Below are 25,770 nucleotides of genomic sequence, written 5' to 3'. Positions count from 1 at the left end.
CATTATCTATTTGAATATATATTTCATATTCATATTTATTTCTTTGCTGAATAGAACATAGTTAATATTCAAGACACCAGTTTAAAGGAAATCAAATTTGGATATTGTAGTTGATTTTGCAATATTCGTTTAGAAACTCGATTGCCTGCCGTTCTGTACGCTCTTGTCGATTCTGGAGTCCTCCTCTGTAAACTTTCCGATGGGTTGTAGGTAAATGTCGCGGTGGGCACGGAAATTTCCGACATTAAATAAGTGCTCGTTCTCCAGGCGCAAATAGTTCCAGATGAATCGCCTGGTCACCTCCAGGAAGCTGGCAATCGTCTTGCAATCGTTGGGCAACAAAACATTGTAGTAAATAAAACATATCTCCAGGACCCATATGAAACGTATCAGAACGTTCGTTATGATGGCAAAGTAGTAAAAGCTCTGTGGATATTGTTAACACGATATTGGTTTGTTTAAGTGCGGGCGACTCTCGAAAGCTATCTATCTATCTATACCTTACGATACACGAGATGCTTGCGCAGAAATATATGTTCACCTTTCCAAACTTGAAACAGACCAAAGTCGTAAATCACATCCCAGACTGAGAAATAGATGGTGGATACGAGAGACGCGAGTAGATACGGCCATATCCATGGATTTTGAAACATGCTACTATATTCATCTGCAATGAGAAGAGATTGACGAAATAAGTCAATGAACAACTGCGAAATACCCTGTACAAATTGAAATCATAAACTTGGCTCGAAATCAGATCACCCTCACACCTTATGTGCGGGGCATTTGCAGGGATATACATACCACTCGTTTCCATTAAAATTGTGGAAAAGATAACCACAATGATGCTACTGAAATATTTGCAAGCATTCAGGAAATATAAATGGGGTTTATTGTGCTTATCATAATATCGTCTCAGGCACTGGGCTAGGCGGAACCAGGGCGGCAGGCTACGTATGATCGGAACCATGAAGTCCGGCTCGAAGTCGAAGGCAGTGGGCAGTTTCATGTAGTAGCGGAAATAGAAACGCACCAAGTGGTAGTTGTCCACAATACACTGAACCAGCGAAGTGAGCTGATCGGCGATCCAGAAGTCTGCGAACTGCACATGGAAGAAGGGAGCAGCTACGATTCTGCCAAAGCAGCGCAAGATCCACATGCGCGCTTTCAAATGGAGCATGGGTATAGGATTGATCAGCAGCAGCAACGGCAGCCCTATAGAGATCAAGGGAAAGTGGTATGGCACGTCTACGCCGAACTCCTTGTGGTGTAGAAACATGAGCATGGACAGAGTGCAGATGTAACCGATGGCGCTGGCCAGCTCCAGAAACGTCGCCGGCAGCACTCGCTTGCGCGCGTCCAGCTCAAAGATCAGCACGTGGTTGATGCCCACCCGCTGCCAAACGTACACATTGATTGCCAAGTAGAAGCAGCAGAGCACCCAGGTGATGAGACCCCGGTACATGCGGCCAAACGTGTAGAGCAGCGTGCTGTTGCTCGCATAGATCACTGCGGGAGATAGGAGAGAGAGGTGGTTAGGCACAGGGGCTGGATGTCTGGGTGGACCTACGCGAGAGGAGCACAACAATGGCGCTGACTACAAACAGGCCCAGCATCATGCCGGCCATGAAGACCCTTGCGGGGGGCGAGACCTGGCGCAGAGGTGGCACTCGCAGTTTTTCCATGGCCTTGGCGCGGTCTCCGTGCGTCAGATGGGTCGTGTAGAGATTCTCCACGTCGGTGATCATCTTCATCAGTTCCTCCTCCTTGCTGAAGGGCGCCTGGCTGACGTACTCTCTGAACCAGGCCGCACCCCTGTCAGACTTGATGTGCTTGTCGTACTTCTTGCATATTTTGCGAAAGGCCGTGTAGTTGAGGCTCTGGAAGTTCTGGAGCATGATCAGGCTCAAGTAGAACTCGCTGCACACGAAGCCCATGTGGCGGGCATTGTAGGTGCGTATGACTGCGGTCAGCTGGATCTTGATCTCGTCCAGCTTGCGACGCGCCTCGGCCATCTTCTGGGCGAAAAAGTCCTCAACGCGACTCAGCTCTTGATGGCAAACGGCAAAGAAATTGCGCCGAAAATTTTCGTAGTATTCCGCAACTGCCGGGTCAACAGAAGAATCCTGCTCGCGTACATATCTGCTGCTCCTTGGCACCTGCCTGTCGGGCGCGTTGACCACCGCGTTGCGTATCATGGCGTCTAGCTCCTATATATGGATGATATTTATATCTGGATGCCACGAGATTTTGCTATAGAGAGTTTACCGAATAGTCCATGTATTGCTGACGCCATTCGTGTGTCAAGTGGCTCTCAAAGGTCTTTCCAAACTTCATGATGTCCTTCTACAGTGAATTCTAAGAAAATTACGATTATATTTCCTAAAACACAATTTACACAAATCTCCCTTGCTAAACACCTACTCTGATGAGATTATTTTGTTCGACGAGCAACCTAGGATATTGACAGTTGGAAATAATATCAAAATCAGTTTTTTATATGGGAATTTGTATACGGTATAGAGCCTCTGTACAAATTAAATAAGAATTCAAGTGCGAATGTAATTTCAAAAATATGTTTTATTTATTTATTTTTTTTTTGCAATTTTGTTTTGACTTATGATTACTTCGCACTTTCATTGACATATAAATTTTTAGATTGTTGGTATTTTCTTATCTTTATTATGTATTCTATTCTTTTTAGTATATCTTACATAATTTCAATTATTCTCCATAAATGGCCGTCAAGTGCTCACGCTGTTGAGTCAGCCCACTTAAGCCCCGCCCAGATTTTCTGATTTCAAAATACATCCCCCGCTTCACGCACATGCATCTCGTCCCATCTCTTGTCAGCTGCCCGTGTCTCGATATTATTCTGGTCCACACAGTGTAGCGAGGTTGTTTCCTTGATACGCTGCTCAAAAGTCATTTTATAAAATATTCCAAGGTATTTTGTTTGCAAGAACACGGTTAAATACTTCACATTGCAGTACATGTGAATCAGTTTGATTAGAAAGTGCTGCTTGGCTAGCTGCAGCAGAGTATTAGACAGTCGGTAACATTCTTCGTATTTTTCCCGCTGCTGCTTGACATTTTCGCTTTTGTTTTTGCGGACAGTCGCTCGCTTCCGGGTTTTGGTTTTTATCCTGCCTCGACGCGGGCTTTAATACACATTTTTTCGCATTTTGTTGAAGTGGATGTCGAGCTACATTATATTTTGAGCGTTGGCTTCTGAAAAATTTGCAATTTGAAAAGAGAGCTTTAATCCGCGTTGAGCAGGAACTAAGGGTTGCTGGGATAACCAGCCCCCAAAGGCAAGAACTCTTTAAGGAAAACCTTAGAATGCTCAATCAACGCGCAGAGCTTCGCCATTCGATTTCAGTTGCCAGCAGTTAGTCATATTTTTCTAGTGGCAAACAAAGAAAATGGCATTCGAGTGGTTAACAAGGGGCGAAAATGTCGTCTACAGGCATGCCAGAGGGGGGCTTGATTTCTACCTCATCATCAAAGCGAACATTCATCTCGACTAACGTGAAAAATGTGAAACAATTGCAACGATGATTACTTTTTCCCCGCCCCACTTTGTGGTTGTTGTTGTTGCTCGCAAAATGGTCGTAGAGGAAAATTGAATTGGTAAAAGTTTTCCCTGGCCCTGGGGAACATTTGCTTTAGGCCAGCAGGGAAGGGAAGCAGAGAAAGAGCAAGTTGGAGATGCAGAGAGAGAGAGAGAGAGAGAGAGAGAGAGAGAGAGAGAGAGAGAGAGAGAGAGAGAGAGAGACGGAGGGTGCCAGGTGAAACAGTTTCATAATTATATGCTAAGTAGTCTAGTAATTAACTCCCCTGGGATGGGATGGGCTCTTCAGGAACTGTTAGATGCTGATTAAACTCTTGACTGAGCCCCATCAAAATTTAAGCCATTGACTGGGCGCAGGCAGCGGGCGACAAAAATTGGCAACATGTGCACAATATGCGCATAAAACTCCGACTACATTTAATTTCCGCTTGGATAAAAACGTGCTGCTGTCAGCTATGCTGGAGCCACTTTGATACCCTGTAATGATAGGAGTGATTCCAAAGGGTATACCAGAAGTTCGTTAAATGTAATAAGCAGAGAATTAATCTACTATTGAACGCATCTTAAATGAAGTTTTAACAGACTTATATAAAATTTATGTGTGTAAGTCTCTCTTCATATTCTTATAAATATGTATACAAAGTCCAAAACATAATGAATGAGTTTTTATACAGGGTATTAGGGAATTGCATTGTATAATGAGAAATGTAGAACTCTTAGAAGGTGCCAAGTCACTAGTCTAAAGTGGTTCAACAAACAGTTTGTATATTTGCCTATTTACAGGGTATTAGCTAAGCATCAACACTACACTGAAAGCGGATGCTATTGTGTGTTTTAGTAGCATAACGAAAGAAGCAAATAAAAATATTTGCATAGACAAACTGTTGGACAATTGGATAGACTAACGGCCAAGTGAACAGCCGGGTGTAGATTGCCAGCCAAAGTGGGCAGTGGGCATTGGGAGGTGCGCAGTGGGCGGTGGGCGTGCCAGCTGGAGCTGCATAAAATGAAAAGTAAACATAGCAACATTCGCTGCCATTGAAATGATAAAGTGCGCCGGCTGCCAGTACGACAAAAGGCAATAAAATGCATGCTTAGTGCTCTGCGCTGTGCGAGGGTTGCCTGAAGGGGTTGGAGTTGGGCTGGAGTGCGAGAGCGGGAGCGGGAGCGGGAGCGTGTGCTTAATGGCATTAGTAGTTTCTGTAGTTGCCGGGCAATAGATGCGGTCCAGCGCAAGCTGGAGAGTTACATGTGTGTCCGTCCGTCTAGCATTTGTTTTGCCTCCTTTCTTTTTTATGCGTCTGTGGCATGTGAATGGCTCGAGCTCGGAAGCCTTTCATGCTTTTTGGATTTGTATAAACAAAGATTTATTGGGTCTAGTTCCAGTCTTTTTTTTCGGGAATGTGCGCTTTAACTGGCCTTAAAGTGCTCTGTCGAGGGACGAATATTCTTAACAATAATTGAATTTCACATAAATTTGGAATTCTTGTTTCTTATTCATGCATATACTCTATAATTGTATTTTATGCTCTATAGAAGCGATTTATTTTCACTGAATAAATTTCGATTTATTGGTGTGAAGGTCACGAACTTCTGGAAATGTTTGTGGTAAATTGTGATTTACTTTAATGATTAATTTTAATGATATATGAAATGATGACCACAACTTTCTTGGAACTAAGTTGGTAGTATATAATAAGAGCTAGATATACAACTTTCATTACCACCCATGCGCAGCTGCGCGCCTTCAAGAGGCTTCAGCCTAGTTTACGAAGTGTAAGCCTACAACTAGTTTGTCTAATTCCAATTGCCTATCACGTAAATTGCACTCATATTTCGACAGACGGCAATAAACTTCAAAAAAACAGCTCCATAAACTAGTAAATCGGGCAAGTGCAAAGAAATCGCCAGCGAGCGAGCTGGCGCGCGTTTCAAGTAAAGCGGCTTAAATCAAGTTGGAGTAGACAAGCTAAGTGAGTTGAACTAGCAAATACCCTGTAAACTGGTTAAAAATGCTAGAGTTACGTTTTGAATTGATAAAAATTAGTGCAAAATGTACTATGTTGATACATCAACAAATATGTGAGTAAACAACAAATAATAAAGATACATATATTTCATATTTATATTTAACAAGTCTCAGTCTCAGAGCTATTAACTTTCTTCGTTCTTGATATAAATTTCTGCTCTCTTCTGTCAGTTTCATATCAATTGAGAATTCTAATATACCCATACTTTACGATTTTCCACATATGCAGTAAACCCAGATTTGTAATGGCTTTCAGTAATTACAGGGTATCAGATGGAACAACAAACCAAACGAGTTTCGAACCAATCAAGTGGAGTTATGCCCCATTAGAAACTTAAGCTGCAATGATTAAACAATTTTCTATGTTGTTGTTGTTGTTGCTGTTGCAACGTCTCCTTGGCGACATTTCTTAATTCATATTATGGGAGAAACAGAAAAAAGTGGCAAATAATTTGAGATAATTGCCACAGAGCAGCAAACTGTGGTTCAATTATAGCGATTTGTTTGGCCAATAACTTTTGGCTAACTTAATTGTTGCTGATGCTGGCTTTGCTGCTGTTGCTTTTGTTTTTGTTGTTGTGGTTGTTGTTGACCCCACGGCTGAGCATTGAACTTCAGCTGCAACAGTTTGCCGGATCGAAGGGAGGCGAGGTTAGTGCAGCAACTATTTATAGCCGGCACAAATGACAACACAGACAAGTCGCAACTTGCAACCACCCACCCCCCACCCGAGCATATGACACACAGCCAGCTGTGCGCATCGAACATGCTCGAAGAGCCGAGCTGCCAACATGTTGCATTCGGCTCAATTCAGTTCGCGAACGCAACGCGTCGAGTGCGGAACGTGTGGAGAAAGTGCGCGCGTGTTTCGCCGGCAATTTTTAAGTTAATTTTGTTTGTTTTGAAAATAAAAGCGTGCCCGGAATGGGCGGCAAAATATTAAACAAAATCATTGTGTGAAGAGATTTGTCAGTTTAGTTTCTCAGACGTGCCAAAAAGTCAAAGTGTGTTAAGCTGTTAAAAATAAATACAAATATTAAATGAATACAAATTAATGAATCTAATCAAATAATAATTAATATTTATATATGAGCAAATAAATCTTCAGTAAATAAAAGAAAAACTTAATTTCATTTAATTTTGGTTGGAGTAAGCAGCAATAAAACCAGAAAAATAAGATAATGAAATATAAATATATAAAAAAAAATAAATGAATAAATTAAATGCACAATTATATGCATTTGGTCTATATGCAGAAAAATTAAATTTTTTTTTTGGTATCAATCAGTCAAAACTTAAGCAAAAAAATCTATTAATTTGAATAATTAAATAGTAATAACAAATTATAAATAATATTATATACGTACATATATATAATTTATTTTGTAATACTATAATAGATAAATTAGATCACATTAGTTCCCACTCACAATCAAACCAAAACTACTAAATAATTAACGAATGAATAAATAATAAAAAATAAAAAATATATAAATATATAAAAATATATTTTTAAATGAAATAAATGTGAAACAATAATTATATCATTTAGACTTGCATTGAAATAAAAATTCGAGCAAATATTAAATGTTTTAAATTAAGTGTGTACGAATGTTGCACTTATATGGAATTGCAGCCACGCTACAGTTCTGCCTCTCTTTTTCCCTATCTATGTGCTGTCTCTGTCTGCGTCTGACTCCTTTTTGCCTGATTTTCCGCATAATTAACGCCTTATCGCATTGCACACAAATTAAAAGGCTTAAATACAGACACAGACTATACAACAGTAACAACAACAACTTCGCCAAATGTATTGCCAACTCTTTGCAGACATCCTCAATGGACCAAACCGCCAGACAAATTCCATTTTAGATAAGCGCGTATTTTATTTATATTCCTCCAAAGTTGAAATCCAGCGAAATTGTTTTGCGGTGTAGCTGAGGGATTTGTTAATTTATAAAAAAAAAACTCGCTCAGTTGGAAAAGTTTTTAAAACTTTATTGTGGTCTATTTGAAAGCAGAAAATTTAAAGCTTCGGAACATAAGAAACAAAAATAGTAATGTTCTCTTTAGTCATTAATTTTATTTTTATTAATATTTATTTATGTACCGAATGCTTGATTATAAAATTTCCATTTGATTTTGTTAAAGGCATTCTAAGTAATTCGTTAATTAGTAACACTCGATTCTTATCAAAGTCTTATTGACAGTGGAGTGGAGTGTACAGACCTGCTTCAGGTACATATTTTCCTTGCCCCTAGAACTTTTCACTTTCCATTTGACTGGCTTCCTCGGCGTCGACAGTTTACAGCAAAGTTAAATGCGAGCCACAAGTTAATTAAGCAGGCACAGAGCACAGACATTGGCAATTAGAACTATCCGCCCCATTAGGCATAGCTTATTTCGGGCCCAGGCGCTAATCTGCAGTCTCATCAGCTCTTTGGACAATGTTTGTCTACCTCAAGATGTGCGGCTGATAAGTCTAACCGGTTTCACAGCCACTCCGAGCGGCGTGTGTCTCCAATTAATCTTAATTTTTGACTCGCGCTTGAGTTTCGCAGCTGAGATTTCTAATTTAATTCGATTCAAGTGGCAGCTGTGGCCCCAAATAAAAGGATTTACAGTAAGATCCTTGAGGGGCTGACTAATTATGAGTCTGCCAAAGGAGCTGAACCAACTACGGCTCAGTTCACAATTTAAAGTAAGTCTAATTGCAAGTCTGCCTGTCCCTGACAACTGACAAGCTGTCAGAATCATCATCATGATCTTCTTCTTCATCTGCTTTCTGGGGGTGCATTGAACCGTTCAGCAACCCCTGCCCCCTGACCGGCAGCAAATCAAAGCCCACGACAGAAATTTGAGATATCAAAAAGCGAGCTGTCAAAATACCAAACAAATGAAAAATCAATTGCGGTGCACAGTAGGAGTGGAGGGGCGAAGAGAGGAGTGGGTGAGGGGATTATGGGCAAATGAGCGGGTCGTATTCGAGTACTTACCGTAGGTAACAGCCGAGACGAACTTTGACTAATGATAGCATTCATAGGGGCCCCTGTCTGTCTCTCTGTCTTTCTGTCTGTCAGTCGTCCCGCGTGTGAACGAGGGAGCGCGGATTATGCTCACATAAGTAGCAGAAGCGTCAACCTAATGATTTAATTATGATAATATGCTGTTATGGCCATAGGGTGTCAGCCATCGAGCTATACAGCTCTCATATGCATACGTCCAAGAGGGTCTCTTGATAATTATTAGTTTCGGTTCACGGTTATGGGGTTTTCATGTTAATGTTAATATCCACTCAATGAAAAATGTGAAATGGTTGCTAGGGTTGTGCAAGAACTATTGGAACTAGTTCGCGGTCTTTCGTTCTAGCGCTAATGCATAGGGAGCATGGTTCACCGTTTGGCTGACCTGAATTAAATGTAAATTGTAATTCGATTGAGAGCTGATTACTAATATTTTAAAGAGGAAAAGCTCAAATGCTAAGGAAGGCTGGATTGAAATGGAATCCAACATCCAATTCATGTTAATTTTGGCATTTGTTGATATTTAGAATGCGAACTAGTTCTTATAATTTATATAAAATATGTAGTAAAATAATAAAAAATTAATGAAATGTAAAATTATTATTATTCATACATAAAATACTTAAAATATTTTTATAATATTAATATTGTTGATCTAGTTCTTTTTCATGAGCAAGCAATGCAAATTCTATGTTTATAGTTGGTTGGTTTTGTAGTGACTTATTTTATTAAATTGAACTAGTTCTTGAATATACCATAACGTGCTTCATGCTATGTAAACAAGATTAGCTTTGATAGAGCTCTGTGAGATCGGATTATAGAGTACACCCAAGTGCTGTTATTAATCTGCTCATAAGTGACTGTGGAGGGCCTCTTAGCATATCACATAATTCTCACTTAAGAACCGCTTCGCAGCCCTCTCCCTCACTCTCCCTCTCCCTCTCTCTTTCGACGCCCTAACTAATTGGACAATTCATGGAATATCACGTACGTCGATTGAACCGCAAAGTTTTTGACACAGTTAGCCGCCGCTGGGCCTTTCGCACACAGTTCAGCTCAGAGCAGTGTGGTTGGGCTCTGTTAAGAGTTGTTCTTATCAGAACATTGCACTTTTTGCCCAAGAAGCAACTTTTGCCTGGGCTCTTATCTATGCCGTCGCACGAGGCCCGAAGGCACTTTGTGCAAAATTTATGAAAATCGTAGCGGGAATGCAGTTTGCATAGGGCCGGGCCGGGCGATGCGCGCAGACAAGAGGAAGCGGGGCCTGATAACTGGAAATTGACGTTTAGTCACGTACGTTGGCTAAAGGAAAATTATTTAATGTGCAGAAGTGGCAAAGAGTTGTTAAAGTCAAGAATGTGCCGATAATAGCCCGAAGGAGCAGGAAGGAAGTAGCCAAAGGGGGCAGCAGCGGGGCAGAAGGGAATACGATGCGACGATACGGAGCTAGCTCATACCTTTTAGCATATGCTGGAGATGCCTTTACTATACTTCTTCCAGTTTTTCAAAATGCAATATTAGTTTTTGACAGGAAATTCACGGAATATTAATTCGCCTGGTCTTTTTTGCTTTCGCTGTTAGACATTCAGGTTTGGGTTGTAGCTCAATGTCTTAGCCCTGGTTGAATGTTCATAAATCTAACAATGCAGCCGCTCAATCACAATGCCACGCCTACTCGCTGGGCGCCTCGGCACATGCAATGCATATAAAATGGTTGGTTGGCAAGTCCAAGTCCAAGACGAGGAAAATAAAGTAAAAAACAGAAAAAGAACTTCAGCTTGGAAGTTTAACAAATAAATTTGTGTCAAGATTTATGTTGCAGCTCCCTTTCAGTCAGTGTTCCAACAGCCTGCCCCCTGCCACGCCCCCTCGCTTAGCCGGTTCTTAAGTTGGCTTTTAATGCGCCGTAAAACTGACATAAAGAAAATACTTCCATCTAAATATAAACAAACGAAAGACAGACACTAAAAACAATGGATACCGGGAAGCAGCAGGAAAAAAGAAAAAGTTATCTACGACGTGACGAAGCTAATATACCCTTGCGAATATTTATGGAAGTTTTATGAAAATTATGGTCTTTAAAAGAGCTTAGCTTTTATGTAGGAAAAGGCGAAAACTGGCTTCATATACTATATATAAACTCTTTATAAACGTTGTTTTCACATAGAGGAGTTTAATTTTAACATTTGCTTTGCTTTTTTGCTAGTTAGTATGAGATACATTTATTCTACGACCTCCAGTCGGATTTCTGTTCAACAGAAAACAAACAGCAACGTATTAAAGGAATCTGAGTAGGAAGTCGACTAAGTACACCAAGATTCTGAATAAACAAAAAATGTCGAAACAAAAACATCATTTTTGTAAAGTAATTGAAAAAATTTCAAGTAATAGTATATATTATAATGATTTTTGAGAAGCATTTTAAAGCTTGTCTTATAATTCGCCTTTTGCTTAAACAATACCTATAATGGGAATTATACATTAACTAGATGGCCTGATAAAAATAAAGAAAAGTACAAATTAGATTATTTAATTTATAATAATTTATATTTATAGCCGAAGCTTTACAGATATCTTAAAAAACGAAATGTTCTCCTCTTACACTTAGCATATTTAATCAAGAAATGCAAATACCCCATTCGAAACAAGACAGATAAAGGTAGAAACGTGCAAATGCACGTGCTGCTCCAAATTTTCGAGCAGAGAACAGGCAGCTGAGAATCGGCGAGAAGGGTGGGCTCGTGCACAGTGGGTCCGGAGTCCGGACAACGCTGCGCTCCAGTGAGCAGCATACAATACAAAAATAGACAAGTTTATGGAGCAGAAATCAACTTGAAAGACTCTTTTAGCTTCCGCTTAAAAGCGAGCAGGGGGCGAGGGCGCATAGACAACAGAAATAGCGCGACAAACTTTAGACAAAAGTCTTTTATTTATATGTCAAAGCAAATCAGCAATTTGTCACGGCATTTTAGCGGCGAGCTACAGCGCACAAAAATTACAGAATACAACAAAAACAAACAGATAAAATATCTTAACCCAAAAAAAAGCTGACATTTTGCTGTGCCCTTTCAAGTCTTAGATTTGCCTTGTTATTTTTCTGCCTTTTCAGTGTGCAGCCAATTAATGGAAAACTCGACTCGTAGATTGGTTATGATAGGTGCGCCCCAGTCACGCATACATCAGTCACATGTACATAATATATAAATATTTAATAATCGGCAGATAGCTTTGATGTAGCACCCAGCGCTTTGTGCAATTGAAATGCGTTTTAACAATACCTAAAAAAATAATTCGCAAATCTTTTCCCATTGTATGCGTGGGGCTACCCAGCTGCCGCTCTGATGGAATGATTGAGTGCTTGAGTGATTGACTGACTAAGGCATAAAGCTCACGCTGAAAGTGTTACAGAAGATTAAGCAAGTGATAAATGGAAAGATTATAGGTTTGGTCTGTAAAGGTGTGAAGTAGCTTCTGATTGTGCGATTGATTGATTGATGAGGAAATCCCAGCGTAGCTCCCAGTTTTTTAAAGATATTTGTGTGCATTGTAAAGCTACTATACATTCTAATTGATTGACTGACTCACTGATGCTAGGCACAAAACCAAAATGTTTTAAATGATGTAATACAGTAAAAAGTAAACGATTCATTGTTAATGTTTGAATCTCTCTTGTATTTAAAATAATACTAAATATCTAAAAAAGTGTTTATTCAATGCCATCCGATTTTTAGCCTAAAAAAGTTGTAAATTTACTGCTACAACAATAATGCTTTATAAATAAACTTGAGCAACAGTTTGATTTAGGTAATTCCAACAATAAAGTCAGACCACAATGGCTGTAATTTCTGTCGGCAATTTGCATACAATTTGCATACAATTCCAGGGAACCGTTCAACAATTATCTTGTGCAATATATGCTTGGGCTTGATCTGTTCTTAATCACAATTCTTGAAACCTGCAATGCTTTGGAGTGAATAGGTCCCAAATATAGAAAATAATAATAATCCAGGAGTTACTTATATGAAATGTCAACAAAAAGTAGTGTTGAGGTAGTTCAATGAACTTAGTTGATTCTAATGAGTAGTTCAAAAACTGAAAAAGAAACGAAATATATATAATGTCATAGTACACGGAGTAAGCTGCGAGCTTATGAACTGAACTAGTTCGCAGAGAGAAAGATGATAAATTTAAAAAAGTCACTAGAGCTCTATGGCTGGACAAAAGTTCACTTATGTAAATTTCTCTATCGTTGATAATAGAACTAGTTGAATAACACTTGAGTTCTAGTTCGGATATATAAAGAGCTAGTTCACTTATATAAATTTCTCTATCGTTGATAATAGAACTAGTTGAATAACACTTGACTCTTCTAAACTCACTAAGGGCAGAGCTAGTCATGACTTCTTATTGCAATTTCTGCTGCTTCCTGTATCATTGAGATCAATTATTCAATGATTTAGTCACACTTCCTAGATTGCTTGGAAAGCGTTTCCTTATGCCAAGAGATTGTCAGCAATCTGTCAAGCATTTCAACTTGAGCCATTCGCTAAGGCCTGTCTATTCATTTATTATGCTTCGGCTCCAGTTGTCGCTCCAGTTCCAGTTCCAACTCCATGTTCGCGAGTGACAAACGAGACGACAACAACAATTTGCAACAATTTATGAAAATTATGCAGTCAGGCGAGACGCAGCCAGAATCGAAGTCGAGTGACTCTGGGCTGTGGTAATTGCTGCTGTGACAGTTTGATTACGCAACTGACGCCAAGCAAACAATTGCGAGAGCCAGTGCAGAATGGGTACACTGTAATAAATCAGACAAACTTACGCATAAGTCAAGAGAGGAGAGACCTGCGACTTTTTACCCCACTCGCAGTCTCAGCCCACCCGCGTTGCGACACGTGTTGCGAAAGAGGAACAAAATCTCGCAACATTTATCGCGGAGGCTGCAGCAGCACGAGCTGATCAACCCTTACAGCGGACAGCCAGTGCTCGACAATGCATTGCAATGCCCAAAAAATAAAAGTACATGGCATTAATTTTTACGACAAATTGATTAAGCATAAACTTCGCACCCTTCGCGCTCGTTTGGCTGCGTTTCACGCAAAAATATGACCACTTTGAGAGCATTTAGCAGGCACTTCAAAATGTGGGCTACAAGGCACACTCATTCCCCGTTCCATGGGCTCTACCAATGCCAGTCCCAGTCCCAGTCCCAATCACGTGTCACACGCACGTGCGTTTATTATTTACACGCCATTCTTTTTCTTCGACTGTGCTTTTTCGTGTTGCCAATGGGCTTTACATCTCTGTAATTGAAGCTATTGATATTGATTTTGCGCTGAGAAACCTTTTCCTCGAATTCACCGTGCATCCCCATTTTAGTTGCCCGAGTCACCCTGTGCTGCGTCCTGCTCCTCGCCAGATTAGCCGCATCACCAGCAGCGGCAGCAGTCATACATCAAAAATGTCTGTTTTTCTGGTCCTCTGGCTTTTCTTGTGTGGGCGGCCCGGAAGTTGCAAATATGTTCACTTAATTGCATTAAGTTTTCGGTACAACAACTGGCCCTCCTCTGTTCGGTATTCCAGATCAAAGTGCTGTGCAAACATTTTTGGTCATCCCTTGGCGTTTTACTTTAGATTTTCCCTTTTTGTTGGCATTCGCCTTGGGGCGTATTTTGGGGCAGCAGACATTTGTTTGATTAGCTGCAATTTTTAGCGTCTGTCACGGTGGGTCCAGGACACTTAATTACAAAGTAATTACATAGAGCAAACAATATTTTCAAGGGGCGGACGATTTGCCTCTGAGCCTTTAATGAGTGCGAAAATTAGATCAGGAAAAACAAAAGAGAAGCTGCCATCAAAGGCGTTTAATGGAGCTTAAAAGCCTCTACGACTGTTAAAGCATTCGCCACCCGAAATTCGCCTCTACAAAGAGATAAACCCATTCCCAAATACTCTGATTCAAATCTAAGCTTTATATGTACATATGTATGCACGCAGAAAATAAGGGGAAGTTTAGATATTGAAAAACAAAATGTATAAATAAATAAATAAAAATATGTATATAAAATATTTGATTATAAAATTTATAAAATATAATAAACAATGCTATTTTAAAATAATAATAATAATAAATAATATTAATATTAATATTAAATGATATCTTCTTACAAAAAATATTAAATATGAAATATTATAAAATAATATATAATGACAGAAATATAATACAATTGTACTAGAAAAAATTAAAAAAAAAATGTGTTACAGCTTTAATCCAATTTAATTAAAATGTTTTATTATTACTAAAAGATAATTAGAAATCCACAAAATAAGCACCAAATTATCTTTAAAATCCAAAAACATGTCAACAAATGCAAAAATTGTATGTAAAAATATTAAAAAATTTGAATGAAAAATTATGAATTTAAATAGTGCAGAAATGAACAGCTAAAAAGTGCCAAAGCTGCATCCAAATGCCAAATTAAACCAAGTTCTATTCTTATCATCGTCACCATTATCATTATCATCTCAACACGTTAATTGGAGTGAAAGTGTAAATATACAAAAATGGGCAACACTTCATCCTCGTCACATGGCAACACTGGCGGCAAAAGCTCACGCAAATGTCGCAGCCTGCCCAACTCGCCGGATGTCAGAAGGTAACCTATATATATGTATATATGTATAGACTGGGAGGTTTTCCGTGGAAAATGCTGACGGCTTTTCCAGCAGTCACTAATGAGACCCATTATTATATTTTAAACAATACAAAAAGCCAATGGCGGAAAAAAGCCAAATGTCAGCACAATAAATCAGAGCCCCGAAAATGTTGCCTAGCTGAATTTGCTGAAATCAACGATACATCTTCCCCAGAAACTGGAGATCTATTTAAAGTACAGCAGCAACAGCAGCAGCAGGAGCAGCAGCACTCTTCGGGCCCACTCCAGTGGCTATTGCGGCTATTTTTAGGCAAATCAAAACAAGCTGGCGGCTAATGGAAATGACATTTTGTGGTTGCGTTTACGTTTCTCTTAAACAAACTTGAGAATTATTTACTGAAAGAGCACTGCCTACACTATGAGAAATTGTGGTGGAATTTGTGGCATTTAATTGAATTTAAGCTTTTATGGAATTGGTATTTTATAAAATTCCTCATTTATATCATTTATAAATTACTTAGTCTTGAATTACTTAACTGTGAATATAGTTTTCACAGAGTGAGAGAGAGAGAGAGAGAGAGAGAAAGAGATAGAAAGAGATAGAGAGGTAGATGCAATTTTCAATTAAGAGAAGTTATGCACAAAACATGTAATTTGAGTAATTTAAAAGCCCTTTAGTATTTATTCTCACTCAAATATTCTTATATTAATTAAGTTCGTTTCGTTTTTCCCAATTTTGCTCACTGTATGGCTGGCTGGTGCGAATTTCTCAGTTTTCTCTTTAGATTAGCCGTGTAAAGCGATTCATAAGTAATGCATGCCTCCCCCTCAGCCTCTACTCCAGAATCCCTCTGCAGTCAGTCAGGCAAGGTGCCTAGGTGCCGAAAGCGACACATTCAGCAAACACGCGAGTGGCGTCTGCTGATCGACTTCCGTCTTTTGGCCCCGGGTACTTGGCCTCGTCCAATTCTTGGCCGAAGATCCACAGTTGGCTGCCAGCCAGACTGGGGCCAAGTTTAATTTACTGGAGCCGCGTGGGACTGGCAGAGCTGCTAAGTTTGTTGCCCCGTTTCATTGCATAATCGAGCGATCAACTTACAGCCACCCCGACTCTCTCTCCCCCTCTATTTCTCTCTCTCTTTCTCTGCCTCTGTAGAGTTTCCTTTAGAGTGAAATTGTGATATGTGTTTGGGTAAGAACTACCCTTGGAACATTGTTTTTTGTCGCCTCGAAATCAACCACCATATCTAAAAACCTTTCAGTTATGATGGAAATGCGCGCAGAGTCAATAAATAAAACATTTGCCCAGTTGCATAATTGAAAATCCATTCGCTGGGAATCTGCTGCCCGCCTAGCTGTCGCGCTGCCTAGCTGCTACTTATCAGTCAACCCTCGCCTCTGTTTGTTCAATACAGGACTACCGAAATATGCAGCCCGGCCTGCTTATTTACGAACATTTGTCCAACCCCCACCGAGCTGCGACTATACAAACACACACGCAAAATGCTGTCAGCTGCTGGGTGTGAAAAGAAGACGAAGTCTGCGTGTGTGTGTGTGTGTGTGTGCGACTGTGATCTAAGCCAAGCTGTCATATCTAGGCTAAAGCAAAGCACGATTCCCATAAAGTGGGCGGGTGACTTTTATGCTTTTAGAGACGAGTGCCTGTTCATAATGATATGACCACATCTAAAGTATGCATAAGAACTCCGTAACACTCTTTCCGTTTGTCACAAGCTAAGAAACATGTGAAAGTCTTGAAATTTTCAAGAGATGAGAAAACTTTTTAGCATGGAAAATTCTTATATAAATACTTAAACAATATTTGTATATGAATGGTTGTAATGAAAGACAGATTGGGTAAGAGAGATGAAAGAATCTCGATTTAATCTCTTCTTAATACAGCAATAAATGGATTTTACTATATAAATAGATAATAATTTCCCAGATAACCTAATAATTAATTTAGTAAATCAGGTTTTGTTCTATATGGAGATATAAAGCATATCTGATTATGTTTCCATATACACACTTTTCAATAGATCTTTTAATATCCTCACAATCTGCATTTCTTTGTCTTACTTCCTAACATTTAGCGTTCTGCATTCAGCACTTTCTTTGCTTTCACACTTCTGGCTGCTTTCTCGCGTCCATCTCGCGTATTGGCGTGAAACGTAATCCAGCTAAAAGCTGGAAGTGGAATTCAGCTACTCGAGTTGCCAGCGCCAGGGCTGTCCACTTGATGCATAAACAGCAGCTGCAACAAAGTATGTGGCTTTGTTTTTGTTTTTAGCCGCTTTGTTTGCTTGTTTGTTTATTTGGTTGTTTGTTTGGCTACTCTCCATTTGCGGCTGTGGCTTGTTGTTTACGAGCATAGAGCAACCTGCTGCATATTTAAAGATGTCGACAAGCTCATAGCTCCTAGCCAGCTGCCTAGCCCCTCAGCCCCCTTCCTCACTATGCCACGGCCTGTGCCTCTGTCAACAGAGGTGACGACCATTAGCAGGAACATCTTGCACGTGTGTTTGCGCGGGGCGTGGCACATGGGCGGGGAATGTGTTGGCAGACGCTATTAATTGTTTCTTGCAGCAGCTGAGAGAATGCGTCCCACAAGTCAGACAAAAGTCAGACAGAAGCAGCCAGAAACAACTGTTTTGAGCTGGAGTGCCAAAGTTGGGGCCACAACTTTAGCCCGTCTAATAACTGAAAATCGTGACTATATGCCGCACTTGAAGCCGCAGTAGCAACCAGCCAGGAATAAGAAATATGTTTATATGTATGTGTGCATGCGAGTCGAATACAATACCCAAAGCTGCAGCTAGTAAAGTATCTCAAGCCGTTTTGTATGAGTGTGCGTGTGTATCTGATGACTGAGTGCGAGTCTTAGTGCCTGGCACAGTGGAATTAGAGTTGAAGTTGGAGTCGCAGTCGCAGTCAGAGGAGGGGCTACACGACTCTTAAGATGAACACGTTTGCCAGCGTGTCGCATTACAATTTCTAATGACATGGCTCGTTGTTGCGAACAAAGCTGTCAAACTTGCAGGCTAAAAGATTGCTTTCCATTCAAGAATCGTGCTTAACTCGCGAACTGTAAGCAAGGCGCTTTAAGGAACTACTCAAAATTGTTGACTATAAATTTGCAGACTGAAATCGAGACGAAGATTTCGATTTTAGCCATCTTAATAATTTTAAGCCATCTTATATATAATTGAGCTATCAAATTCTGTTGGCAGTTGTTGAATTTCCTGCTCCTAGCCAACATCTTTCTGACTCCTGAGCTTATATATGTATATTTATGTATGTTAGGCTGTTCTTGAAATGGAACAGGTTTATGGCGCTTTTCTAACTGGACGTCTGCTGCTCGTCCGTCTGTCCCCTGAGCAGCAGCTGTCTGCTGCTGACTTTGTCTGTCTCCAGAGCGATCTTCAACTGCTTGGCCACTCCTGCGGGCATATCAATGGCGCATAATTACGCTTATTATCAACCATTCAACACCTACTCAAAATGCTCACGAAAACTCTTCAGGCAGCCAGCAAGGCCAGTAAGCAGGGCCAGCGAGCCAAGCCAGCCAGCTCATGACTCGGCCATGTTTCGGCTTCACATAAATTTCTTGGCTCCTGCAAGCTCTTGTCTCTTGCTATTGCGGCTGACAGCTCGTTCGACTCGTTCGCAGTAGCCTGCAAAAATTGCTGTGGCTAAATTTATGAATATATACACATATATTCTCAGCTTAACGGCATAAACTGCACCTCAGCAACGGCTGGGGCCGGGTTCAAAAGGTTTTTGGGTTAGCAATAGACGGGAAATTGCTTTGGCCGGTAGCTGGAGGTGTTCGCTGGCTATCTAATGCACTCACCGGCAGCGTAAGTCTCAGCTGAGCGCGGCTTAAATAACACCCGAACGAGTGAAAGTGAGCTGACCAAAAACGAATAAACTTTCCCAGCTGGCAAGCGCTAAATATAGTATGTCATAAGGCATGACTGCACGAGCAAATCCACAATTCGAATTTCGCAAAGATAAGGCGATTCCAGAAAGAAGAGATATATTTCTTTACTTGTAAACTATCCTCTAGATTTCGAAAGATTTCCTAGATTCGGAAATGAATTAGCTCAAGAGAATGTCAAATTTATAGATATGAAATATTTTAAATATGAATTTTCATTAATAAAACAAGACTCTTTAAAATAAAGTCGTCGTAAAATCATTAGCTTTCAAATTGTAACTGTATTTATCCTTGCTAGAAAATATATTGCATACACCAATCCTCTGTTGAGCTTCACATTCACATTTAGACGTCTCAAATCTTAAACGTAATTTTTAAAAACAGTGGAAGTCATGCTTATACCATAATTATTATTGTATTAAAGGAGACAGAGTATAATAAAATCTATTACATTTTTATGACAGGCAGAAGGAGGAGTTACTGATATCATGAAGAAACTCTAACGCAAACTCCATCTAAAGTTCAGATAGTCTGTCTAAAGGTTAGAGTTGGGAATTTCAGACTCGAGTCGGAGCTCTGCTTGAAATTAATATTGAGAAATCCGTCATTCTGCCAGCGTTTGTTATATTTGTTTTGCTCCTATCGCCTGTCAATCTTTATCGCGTGTAAGGCAAATAAAGGCAGAGATACTGCAGGCAACTGCAGCCCAGCCAAGGGCCCAGCGGAGAGGAAACCACTTCTAGCCATAAACGGCGTTGCCAACAAATCGTAAATATGTTGGGGCCGTAATAAAAGCGAAAGAGTTGCAACTTGGCCGCTGCTCAAATAAGGCAACTGGCAATAACCCGAAATGGTCAGGCTCCAGGCCCCAAGTACCAGGTTCCGGGTCCCAAGTCCCGGGTCCCCGGCCCCCTAGCCAGATCCTGCCACGCACTTGGTGGCTGGCTCTTAGAAGCTACTGCTGCTGCTGCTGCTGCTGGCATGACAAATGCAACTCGAGTGTCGCATTGTGCGGCAACAAAAGCAACAGCAATGCAACGCAAATGCAACTAATGGGCAGCCAGTGGAGGCGCCCCAGCGGGTGCGAGTGCGGAGCGGGGAGACTCTTTCATATTTATACAAGCAAATGCCGTCAACGACGCGCTTTATAGTTGGCTCCTCTCTCTCAGTAACTGGTCTGCGGCAACTGCTGCGTGGGCCGTGCCACACAGGTGAATGCCATCAGGAACAGCAGTCAGGCTATTATGAGCCTCACACACACACACATTCGCTCTCTCAAAGGTCAAAGACATTTCACAGTGCACAACGAATTGAAATCCGCGCACAGCTACAAATCAAAAATGCGTAATAAAGACGCAAAATTCAATTTGCGCTCTATGCAAACTGAAACAGAAACAGAAACAGCAGCAGCATCTGCAACAACAACAACAACAAACCGTGGCAACAGCATTCGACATCCAGCGACACCTGAAACTGGGAGATGCAAAGCTGCTGATACTCTGAATACATTTCGCCAGTTAACAAGCTCAGATGTTGCTCCAAGCAGCTCAGATGTTGCTAAATGCAGCGAGAGTTGCTATAGAAGTTAGCTAGCTGTAACTTGGAAGACAGATTTGAGTGGGATTACGGATGACTCAATTCGCATGTAAATCTATTGACAGTATGTGTCTGTTATACTGAGTCATTCGGCATGAGACACAACATGTTCGTCTTGCGAAACAGTAGTATACACATTCGTCTCATTCTGTCCTTTTCACTCACTCATATTCTACTCAATTCGAATAAACTCAATGTGGCTTTGTTATGAATGTAATCATGCAGACGTCTAGTCTGTAATAATGATGAATAATATTTGCTTAAGCATAAAGACTTTTTATTGGCGTATATATTAATATATATTAAATGTTGTCACTTCTTAAATTTTTGAAAAAATATATTTGTAAACAGTTTGATAATTAAGTATTTTAGGACTTTTATAATTTTGTTTATAATTTATATTTCTTTCTATTTAATTACAATCCGTTGATTTGACAACAAATAATTTGCAAGGCCTTCATATAAATTAGTTCACTTCTATCGCTTACGATAGTTTTTAAGCAGACTTTGACCATTGGGAAAATATAAGGCTCATCCACTGTCCAACTTTCAAATAAACATTTGAAGAAGCACTTCACTGGAATCCATTAAATAAATTATTTGCTAGAAGAGATAGTTTATCTTGTATACAGGATAGTCAAATCAAGGCTGCATAAAATGGCAAATTCTCTTCAAGATTACATCAGTTAACAGTTATATCAATTTAAAAATCTACTGAACTAAAGTCATTGAAAACTGTAGCACTCCTGCTTGGATACCTTTGGCCACTACATCATTTCATTTGAATACCTTTCGAGCAGCCCGTGCACACATGCCGCTTGCATAGACACATTGTAGGAACTTGTAGCTTTTCCCTTATGCAGACAGACAATCGACATCCCTGCCGAAGCGAATAAAGCTCGGCAGACATACGGCTTTGGCTTTTAACTTGACTGCTTTGGCAAACAGCGTGGAACATGGCCAAAACAGTTGGCGGCAAAGCGAGTCGCAACAATAAAATGCAAATAGCAAATAAAATTATATGAAAAGTAATTTGGAAGAAGTTCTTCAGACGCCCGATGAAAGCATCCGAAACATCTCCGATTCTAGCCGGAGTCTTGCTGTATTTAATTTGCAGCCGAGCAGTCGAGCCAAAAAGGACCCAGAGCATCCTGGCAAAAGGAGCCGGGAGACGAGTCAATGTCAGAGTCGACGTCAACGCAGCTGCCAACTTCATTTGTCTGCGTCGCGCTTGGCTGCCGTTTTTTATGAGCTGTTTTAATACAATTGCTGCGCGCAGTTTTTCTTTCATTTTTATTTCACTTAGCCTGTCTTATTAATGGCCAACAACAATAAGACACAATTGTATCTTTCGGCCCGCGCTGTGTCTCCGCCCCCTGCTAAGCTTTATGCGCGCGACTTATTAAAAGTTTACCTCGGTCTCTCTTTTATTACTTTATTTGCGTTTTTAATCAGCGTTTGGAGTAATTGCAAAAAAAGCGAAGTTGACTAAGAAATGGAAAAGCCATTTGCCTTGCTCTATGTGTGTGTGGAGTGTATGTGCGAGTGTGTTCTGAGAAGCAACTTAGCTGTAGTATAATTTGCATATATTAATGAAATACTTAATTGGATAAAAACTTTTTTTTATATAAAAAGAAAAGAAGACAGATTAAAAATCTTCTAGTTTCTTTTAAAAAAAATTGTTTTATACATCACAACTTCATTATTCATTATTAAAATCTCATTCATGCCTTAAAATAAATGAAAAACCTTACCTTGGAAAAAATAACTGATTTTTTTTATTTTTTTCTTTAAATAATAAAAAGGCAATTCGAGCTCTGAACTGATAATGTTTGTTAATTAATAAAGTTAAAAGCAATATTTTGCCAATTATTATACATTTTCATTGAGGATATAATTTAATTTATATAGATGGGTAAACCGTATTTTATTCATGTCGAGTTAAAAATATTAAAATAAAAATTCAAACAAATTTATTAAAAATGTATTGATATAAAAAAAATAAACAAATTATAAGTATTTTGTTTATTTATTTATTTTTTAATCTATCATTTCTTTTAAAAATATATTCTCTTATTATTATTTTCTCATTTATGTTTAAATATATATTTTCAAGAGCTTGTCAATGATTTGCATTCTTATTATATGCATATTTTATATTTTTTTTGATAAAGTATAAAATATGCAAAATAGCTGTAAAATCAATTTATAAAATTTTAATAAAAGAAAAAATTAAATAAATTATTTTATTTGCTTTAGCCATTAAAAATATGAACATATTTTAAATTTGTATTGGCATTTTTGCACAGTTCAGTCAGATAATTAATAAAAGCAAATAGTTTTATTATCATTATTTGTAATCAAGTTCAATTAGTTTTGATTTCTTATGAACAGTTTGAAAGCCAATTCAAATGGCATTAAATTACTAATGAAATTTAATTGACTTTAAAAAACTGCAAGCGGTTTATTTAATTGCATTGAAGTGACGTCGACGGCTAATCAAGAGAAAAAGCTGAAGACTTCTCAGCTACTCAGCTACGCCGTTAACGAGCCCACGTATATGTTTATAAAAGATACAAAAGTATCTTTTCGCAGCGACATGCATATTTATGGGCACGCTTCTCTTTTATTTGATTTCGCGCAATCGCATCGTAAAACTGTTGTTAAAATATTTACTGCAATCGGCAAGCTCTGCGGCTAAGGACAGAAAGGGGTCCATTGCATTTATTCATTTATCAGCGTCGCAGGCGAGTGCAGCAATGCTTTTATGTTGCAGTTTGTATAAATTGTTAAAGATAAGTGCAAGGCAATACGCAACTGACAGAAACTGTGACCGCAACTCATGCAAATCACGACGCAGACAAGCTGCAAGCGCGGCTGTCGCGTGGGCGTGCGTCGTAAAAGCAAGAAAAACCATAAAAATAAAATTGAAGGCCCATAAAGTATATTTTTAGAAGTGCATGTATGATGAGCCTGTGGCTCCACGTTTTTTAAGAACTTTATTAATGTACCAAAAAACAACTTCTCGCTCATTACAGACAAATCGCGCCCGCCTACGCGAAGGTCAATGGCGGCACAGCCATTCCCCTCCCCGCGACGGTCATGGTTCAGCGCCGCTGCCCCCCGGACAAGGTGCGCCCGCTGCCTCCCACACCCAATCATACGCCATGTAAGTGAAATGAATTTTCAGCTGGTTTGGGAAATTTATTAAAAAATGCTTTTCAAACAAGAGGAAAACCTACCCCAGGGCTTACACGGGGCCAGCTTTTTTTTCAGCGTGCTGCACTGCGTTGTTTACGAGAGGCAAACAAATTTTGGGTCCGCAGCGCGGCAAACAACCCCCAGCGGGGCATCGCCATGCACTTAGCCCAGCGACTGGCCTTTCTGGCCGAGATTTGTCGCAAAAGGGGTTTGGCCATCTAGACGGGACTCGTGTCCCAATCCCCCTCGGCGTGCATCATCAAAGCACGCCTGGGAATACATTTGTGGGGCTTTGAGTGGAGCGCTATCCACTCAAGCAGCGCCCCGTTGCAGTTGATTTGTTTGCAGCTTGAACAATCAGTAATTAATGCGTGCGGCTGAGATTTGAGGCTTTAAATGGGCCCCACGTTGGACGCCAGCTGCCCTTGGGGAATCGACCGTGAAATGCACGTTAACTGGAGCTGAAATCCAGCCAAGTGGCTGCGTGTCTAACAATCTCTTTGTATGGGAAAGATTACTAGAAATCTTAAATGATATTGAAAGTTTATGAAGATGAATGGCGGAGGCAGTCTCAGACCTCTGCCTCAATGTCTATGCTAATATAAGGGGGCAGAGTAAAAGGAAATTCGACTAAAAAATAACCAATTATTTAATCTTATTGATTATTAGTAGGGACTCTCAATTTTCAGATTAGACAGAAAGCTGTGTATAATAATTTGTATTATCTAATAAAGTAGGTTTATTTAAATTTATGTCGAATTTTTATTTGAAATTGATGATGAAATTTAGTTATATCTCGGTATTTTATAATTTATTCTTAGATATAAAATATGTAAAATGCAAGAAACATATTAATTAAAAGGGAGAAATGTTTCAAAATCCCATTAATATTATACATATGTTCTTAGAAAACAGATTTTCCTATTTCACATTATCAATTGCAACAACTGAATAACTACATTAGATAAACTATAAATCATTAAATCAACTCTCAAGACCCATTTCAAGTTTGTGCATCCACAGTATTTTATTAATTTTTTTTACAATATTTGAAATCCTTCACCGATTGCCAATAAAATACTTTTGTATTATCATAAATTTAAGTACAGGTCGATATACCTTAGCCACCTGAATCTATGCAGATCACCCACCACAAGTATTATTGATTTATTGTTAATCTGTAGTCGAAATGCAACTCCTGCTCTGTCTTCATTTGGCTTCTTCATCTTCATCATGTTTTGGCAGCTGCAGTTGATTTTTTCAAGATTTATGTGACAGTGCGTGAGAGTCACACACACACACATACACATGTATATGTGGTTCCTTGTCTGTTTGGCTGCCCCTGCCGCCCCCTGCTGCAGTCACAGTTCCCCCCACAGCAATTAATTAAGTTTAATGTCCGTTTGGCCTCTTGCACTGATTTATTGGCTGCGCCTCTGTTCGACGGGCATCTCCACTTATAGCTGACAGTCACGGGGACAGCTTCAAGTGGGAGCTCGCAGAATTAATGAACTGAGAGTGCAGTTGGCTTTGACTTACTCCTGATCTTTTATCCTTCTTTTCGTTTGCTCCACAGCCATACCGGGTCTGGGCAAGAGCGGCAGTGACTTCAACACAAGCCGTCCAAACAGTCCGCCCACCAGCAATCACACCATCCAAAGCCTGAAGAGCAACAACAACAGGTAAGTCGCTATATCGCTGCAAGTTGTCCAAACGAACTGTGACTAATCTCAATCTCCTGCTCCATC

At 39.7% G+C, this 25,770-nt stretch overlaps 2 protein-coding genes across 12 annotated transcripts in view; one reads left to right on the top strand and one right to left on the bottom strand.

Moving 5' to 3' along the window:
* The window catches only part of sick (sickie), a 328,412-nt gene that overhangs the window by 229,167 nt on the left and 73,475 nt on the right, over positions 1-25,770 (top strand). For 7 of the 10 annotated variants that reach the window (XM_018002841.2, XM_018002837.2, XM_089463438.1 and 4 more), the window contains 2 exons: positions 23,860-23,990; positions 25,599-25,704. In XM_018002841.2, coding sequence (XP_017858330.1) covers positions 23,860-23,990; positions 25,599-25,704 — 237 coding nt within the window. Of the gene's footprint in view, positions 1-6,406; positions 6,753-14,935; positions 15,286-23,859; positions 23,991-25,598; positions 25,705-25,770 lie in introns of those variants that run through there. The other 3 variants (XM_018002838.2, XM_089463439.1, XM_018002842.2) reach the window with 3 other exon arrangements.
* On the bottom strand, positions 18-2,517 carry LOC108610636 (solute carrier family 53 member 1). Of its 2 annotated transcripts, XM_089463441.1 has the most exons (6): positions 2,425-2,517; positions 2,269-2,358; positions 1,571-2,210; positions 805-1,509; positions 501-667; positions 18-426 (listed from the first exon to the last, which is right to left on the bottom strand). In XM_089463441.1, the coding sequence occupies exons 2-6, from the start codon at positions 2,335-2,337 to the stop codon at positions 130-132; spliced, it is 1,878 nt and encodes a 625-aa protein (XP_089319567.1). In that variant the 5' UTR covers positions 2,338-2,358; positions 2,425-2,517; the 3' UTR covers positions 18-129. The 2 variants fall into 2 exon arrangements, with proteins under 2 accessions (XP_089319567.1, XP_017858334.1); XM_018002845.2 differs by lacking the exon at positions 2,425-2,517 and having other exon boundaries at positions 2,269-2,418.

Source organism: Drosophila arizonae, chromosome 3, assembly GCF_054131065.1.
Source record: "Drosophila arizonae isolate 15081-1271.41 chromosome 3, UAZ_ARI_1.0, whole genome shotgun sequence".
Lineage (NCBI taxonomy): Eukaryota > Metazoa > Arthropoda > Insecta > Diptera > Drosophilidae > Drosophila > Drosophila arizonae.
This window is presented reverse-complemented; position numbering and strand designations above follow the sequence as displayed.